This window comes from Pundamilia nyererei, unplaced genomic scaffold (assembly GCF_000239375.1).
Source record: "Pundamilia nyererei isolate P.nyererei 1_Seehausen unplaced genomic scaffold, PunNye1.0 scaffold00002, whole genome shotgun sequence".
Taxonomy (NCBI): domain Eukaryota; kingdom Metazoa; phylum Chordata; class Actinopteri; order Cichliformes; family Cichlidae; genus Pundamilia; species Pundamilia nyererei.
The window spans coordinates 6,858,918-6,864,953 of record NW_005187403.1 but is presented as its reverse complement, the minus strand read 5'-3'; the positions used below and the strand labels follow the sequence as shown (position 1 = coordinate 6,864,953).

At 38.6% G+C, this 6,036-nt stretch overlaps 1 protein-coding gene across 2 annotated transcripts in view; it reads left to right on the top strand.

The window, feature by feature from the left end:
• amacr (alpha-methylacyl-CoA racemase) overlaps nucleotides 1-6,036 on the top strand; it is a 20,678-nt gene that overhangs the window by 3,038 nt on the left and 11,604 nt on the right. For both annotated transcript variants that reach the window (XM_005720321.1, XM_005720320.1), the window contains exons 2-4: nucleotides 1,593-1,849; nucleotides 2,275-2,418; nucleotides 4,724-4,884. In XM_005720321.1, coding sequence (XP_005720378.1) covers nucleotides 1,603-1,849; nucleotides 2,275-2,418; nucleotides 4,724-4,884 — 552 coding nt within the window. In that variant the 5' untranslated portion in view covers nucleotides 1,593-1,602. The remainder of the gene's footprint in view (nucleotides 1-1,592; nucleotides 1,850-2,274; nucleotides 2,419-4,723; nucleotides 4,885-6,036) is intronic.

Below are 6,036 nucleotides of genomic sequence, written 5' to 3'. Positions count from 1 at the left end.
AGAGAAAGACTGAGTGTGAGACTTTGATATTAGATAAAATGAATATTGATAAAGTTTACCTTTATGTACAGAATCTGAATATCGCAAAATATTTTAAAAAATTGCAATAATATCGTATCGTGCGTTAAGTATTGTGATAATATCGTATCGTGAGTTGTATGGTGATTCCCACCTCTAATTAAAACCTCACCAATTTTACACTTAACCTTGGGTAGGTCACTTAAGAAAGTCCGCAGATACGCAGTAGAACCAATATAGGACTTTTAAGACCAATATTGAAGCTGATATTTAGTAAAAGTCTGATCATTTTTTTCTTTCAGAAAACATAGCAGCTACATGTAATTATTTATGAGTCCTTATTAAGCTAATATGACAGTGCTGTATAAATTAAACTGTTTTATTGTCCCAATAGAGAAGTTCCAGAGCTCTGGTTGATGCAATATCAACACTCATAATATGAGTGTTTCTGTTGAATGAGCATCATCCATCCCTCTGAACTCTCTTCAAATTTGTCTTCGTCTTTGGATTACCAATGTTTATATAAACCAAATTGCGTGTTTCTTTCATTTCATATATAAACTGTCTGCCATAAGAAAACTCACTATTTTGTTTATCTTCAGGCAAATTCACATTATAGTACAGCTCAGGTACAGTGTTGAAGCTGTGTGTTATTGCCTCTTAACACAGTCTGGCTCCATTGCCAATAGCATTCACACAGAGAGTAGTGTTCCAAGGATCCTCTGATACGATGTGGCTTTGAAATCTGTTTTTTGATTTCTCACTCTTGCCAAGGTCGACCTCATTCCCCTTAAACAGAAGGTTTGTCGCCCAAGGATTTTTCACCCGAAATTGCACTTTCAGAGATTTGTCCCGGTTGCCTGTGTGTTTCCCTTTGATGCGCTGCAAAGCTTTCCATCTTAAAAAGAAAAAAATGATGTTGCTGTGTTGCAGCATGACCACAGCATCAATTTAGATGTTTGATGGATGTGCAAAGCATAAAATGGGCCCCCTTTCTCTGTCTTTCCCACAAAATGTAGGCACAATAATAAAAGATCATGTGATTGCAGGTCATGAGCAACATAGAAATGAGATCACATCAACTGATGTTACCGGTCCAGGAATGGGGCTGCTACTGTGCTGTTATTAACAGCTTTTTCTCCTCTGTCACAATGTGACACCCACTTTGAGCTGCAGGGCATAATCAGACCGTACCATTTCTGGCACTGAGTCCAGAAATGAAGCTGCACTTACAGTTAGTGCTAAAGGTTCCTCATTACAGCCAGTACAGCGTTGCTGTTATTGTTTTCATCTCAGTTTGAGTGTGTTTGTCGGTGAGTCATCATGGAAAACTGCTGTTCTGGAGACATGTACTGTTATATGAACTACATATTCTTGCAAACACTTTGACATAGACTGGCAGACTTTTAGACTGTATGTGTGTCTGAACAGATTTTTGTCAGCTAAACTTAAATTTCTCCTAACATCACAGGCTCTGATATTAGCCTCCCCACCCCATCCCCCCCAACTACTGCTATTGGTGTTGCATTGGATTGCATTAAACTGAAAGAAGTTTCTGTTATTTGATCCTATAGTCCTTTAATCATGGCACTGGCTGGGGTTAGAGTTATTGAGCTGGCAGGCCTGGCACCCGCACCCTTCTGCGGCATGATCCTGGCAGACTTTGGTGCCAAGGTGATCCGTGTGGACCGGACCAAAGTTCCTACGTCTTTGGACACACAAGCGCGGGGGAAACGATCTGTGGCCATCAACTTGAAGACCACGGAGGGTATAGCTTTGCTCAGGAAGCTCTGCATAAAGTCTGATGTGGTCCTGGAGCCGTATCGCAAAGGTGAGACCTGCAGCACAATAGTGCCAGCAAGGTGTCTTGCTCTCTACAACATTATTGTACTTATGTACAGAATTACTTAGGTAATTATAATGTTTAAAAACAACTTAATTCTTATAAATTCACTTACATAACAAGTTGGCAATTTAGGGAAAGAAAACTATATATCCTAATGTAACACAGAAGTATGGCTCTTTGAGTTATATAAAAAAACTTTGTGTTTTATTATACTCTTATTTTTTTACACATAGAAGATTCTTAATTTTTAAATGCCATTGACTCTTATGTGTCTTCAAAGGGTTTACATAAGGTGACAAGCCACGTAGGAAGGAATATGAAAGTCTTTGAAAACCAACATCAGCAGTAGCAGAAACAGAAAAGGTAATGTGTGATTAAATTTACATGTGGACTTAATTTTGACTGCCCAGGTGTTATGGAGAAACTTGACCTTGGTCCACATGAGCTATTAAAGGAAAATCCTCGGCTGATCTACGCTCGCTTGACTGGATATGGTCAGAGTGGATCTTATGCCACCGTAGCTGGGCATGACATCAACTACACTGCCATGTCAGGTAACACAACTGTTAATGCTTTCAGATCAAAATTTTAGACTCATAAGACTGCAGACTTCATCAAATATTTATATGTATTTATTATTAATTGACATTTATTTTATCCTTCTTTTACGTGTGCACATGAGCTGTGAAAACAGGCCCTTTTAAGGGTGTCTGCATCTCACAGTTAGAAATGAGCTCAATGCTCCTTCATGTTTAAAAAAGAAGCCAGTTAAGGTGGTTTAAGCACTGATCTAGGATGCTTCCTGGTCACTTCCAAGGTGAGGTGTTTTGCAGCAGAACCAGGATACACTGAGAGAATATGGGCCAATCCATTAAACACCAACATATTTAAATAGCATCATTTCAAAATTCTTTAAATAGAAATGTTAACATTTTCTTACCTACCGTGTGGGGTTACCTTAACAACCACAAAGGCTTTTTTTTATCCTTCTCTGGCTTTGTGATTAAACTGTTTCCTTGTTTCATTTTTTTCAAAACAGTGTAGTTAGAACCATTTCTTCAAACTTAAAATTCATATATAAAAAGGTATGTACTCACATTCCCAGTTCCCATTTTAAAACTTCATGGCAGCGCTATAAACTGTGTGAAGGACTGCAGACTGACACAGGGTTTGAATAAAAGGGTTTGAAATGACAAGGGAGCCTTCATGAACTTGATAATTTGAGGTTGGGATAACCCTAAAAAAATTAAAATCTTAACAAGAGTGTAATGTGTGAATCTCTGAGAACAGTGGGAATGGGTTTAAGTCACTCATAAAGATGTCGGCATCTCACCAGAAGAACCGGAGGCAGGGACCTTTTCTGGCCATTCACTGTAAAGCCTAGAGATGGTTGTGTGGGAAAATCCCAGTAGATCAAGAGTTTCTGAAATATAGACTTGCACATCTTGGAACTAAATCATATCACATTCATAGCCACTTTGATCACTTTTCCTCCCCATTCTGATGTCGTGGTGGTTGTGTTGATCATGTCTGCATGCCGAAATACACTCAATTGTTATTGCCTGATCAGATAGATAAAGGTAAAGATTCCTTTATTGTCGCTATACTTGGGCATCGTAAGGTGTAATTAGAGCAGAGCTTGCATTTCAGCAGACTAGGGTACATACATTCTTACGTGCTCTCACTCAGATATTTGTGTTAATGAGCAGTTGAGCATGTCTATCTATTAAAAGGACAAGTGGGCGTATGACTACAAACTCCCAAATGAGGTCTGATAATGTAAACGTACTTTCTAGTTGTGCCTCCAATTAAACAAGCCCCAAGAAACCTTTAATAAAGCAGGATTTACTGCTTTATTAAAGGGTTCTTGTTCAGTCTTGTTAAAGCATTAATGAGAATTTTAGAAGAGGTTCTAGATATTTCTTTTATTCATATTGTTGATATCAATCAGTTGGCACCGGTTATACCAGATGAACTTGATGGATTTTTGAAAATATATTAAAAAGCATTTAACCCCCACACACATTCCCCTCTCTTTCACCTATGTTTGCTGTCTTTACGAAATGAAAAAAGGCCATCTGCTTGGCCTCTTGCACTTTCATGGCCAGATGCTGGGTAATAAATTGTACTCACTAACTGCAGCATTATTTTTTTTTTTTTTTTTCAGAGAGTCTTTGCAGTCGCCCTAAAACTCTGTTCAAGAACACATTTCTGTTATAATTAGCCCATTAGTGGTTTCCTAATAATATCATTTTAGTTTCAGCAAAGGAGGTGAAATATTTTATACATACATTTACACTTACAAGGATGCATTTTAAAGGTCTAGATAACAAGTTTTGATAGTCTGTTTGGGCTTTATTTTGCAGCACACCAAGCCAAACTATCCATGTTTATAAAGGATTAAAGGGAATGATGACATCAATGTAAGCCGAGCCAAAAATATGGTTTCATATGGTACTTTGTGAGAAAACAACAGAAACGATTTTTTTTGGCCTTATTATAGGGCCACGGGTCAGATATGAACCCGGGCCGGCCACGCTGTGCTATACAGCATATGGTCGTCGCCTCATCCCAGTAAGCTAAGTCGGTGCCCCAAGGTCCTTTTATGCTATTCCTTTGTTACAGGAAAAGCAAAAGGAGGGAAAAAATACAAAGCAAAGGTTACATGCTGCTTTAGCAATGCCAGCAATGGATTTGACAGACTAGAAGAAGAAAAAACCCATTGAAGGAGTTATGTTCACTTGCGCACCACTAAATATCTTTCATGCATTGCTGTTTGTTGTGGCTCTTTTGTTTTCACTGAGCTCAACAATACTTGTTTTTCTGCGTAAAGCTTCTACTTTTTCATTCCTGTCATAGGCCTTTTATCCCGGCTGGGTCGCAGCGGCGAGAAGCCTTGCGCTCCACTGAATCTGTTAGCAGACTTTGGAGGCGGTGGTCTTACGTGCGCTCTGGGGATTGTCCTGGCGCTGCTGGAGAGGACAAAGTCAGGGAAAGGACAGATCATTGATGCTAGCATGGTAAGCACCACTGATGTAAACAACTACTATAATGAACTGTATAAATGTAATAGTAAGAAATTTTTGTTTTTATCATAACATACTGAAGGTGCTTGGTACAAAGTGCTTGGCACATATTCAGACTTACAGAAGCCCTGCAAACTTAAGACTATGTGTTCTGTTTTATGTTGCACTGCACTGTGGTAAACTGTGTGGCTGTTATACCTTTCCCCCTGCAAGAGCATAGGAAACACTAAGCACACTATGAAAAATTAGTTTAATGTACTTATTGTAGTATAATAAAAAAGTAATCAGTGCGATGTCCACTCCGCTGCCCGTGTGAGTATCTTCAAGTGATTGTATTTCCTGTGATAGTAGGATAAGTCATTAGGTGGATTCCTTGCAAACATCTGGTTTATTAGGCAAAGACAGAAAAATGCTAGTGGGTGTGAAGCAGTTATAAATGTGTGCTCTGAGCTTGTCTTACGACAGAAAAATGTTTAGAACCAGGCGGCTGAATTAAAGTGATAGAAAGTGTTAAAGTATTTACAATGATTTGTCAAAATGCTGAAAAAAAAGAGCAGTATTCTTTGCTCTGAAGTGCAGCTACAGACTGACAGCCCTCACGTCAAATGCGCTGCACTGTTCAGATAAACAGAGTTGAGTCTGTCTTTAAACAGGAACATCACAACATCCTTTGGAGATTTTTGTTTAGTGCAATACGTTTGCAACCCTTTTAAAAATAGCTACCAGTGTGGCTTGAAGTTGCAGCAGTTCTACAGTTTTTACATAATCCATCCATTCTTCTGTTCTCTTCCGCCTATCCAACTCAGGATCGGGCTATCTGGAGCCCATAGCAGCTGCCATAGGGCAAGAAGTGGGATACTTCTAAATAATAATTATATAAAATACTTCACTAACTGAGCGGTCCTGTATACTCTCAAGCCTATTAGACTATTTATCTATTTGTTGCTGCTGTCAGTGTAATGTTATAGAATAATATGAACTTAAACTAAACGACTTCAGAACTTTAACATATAACAACATTTACAGGTATGTTGTAATGTGTTACGTGTGTGTGTGTGTGTGTGTGTGTGTGTGTGTGTGTGTGTGTGAAATCATGTAAAAATGCAACGGTATAAAATGCTGTGTATTTATAAAATGATAGATAGA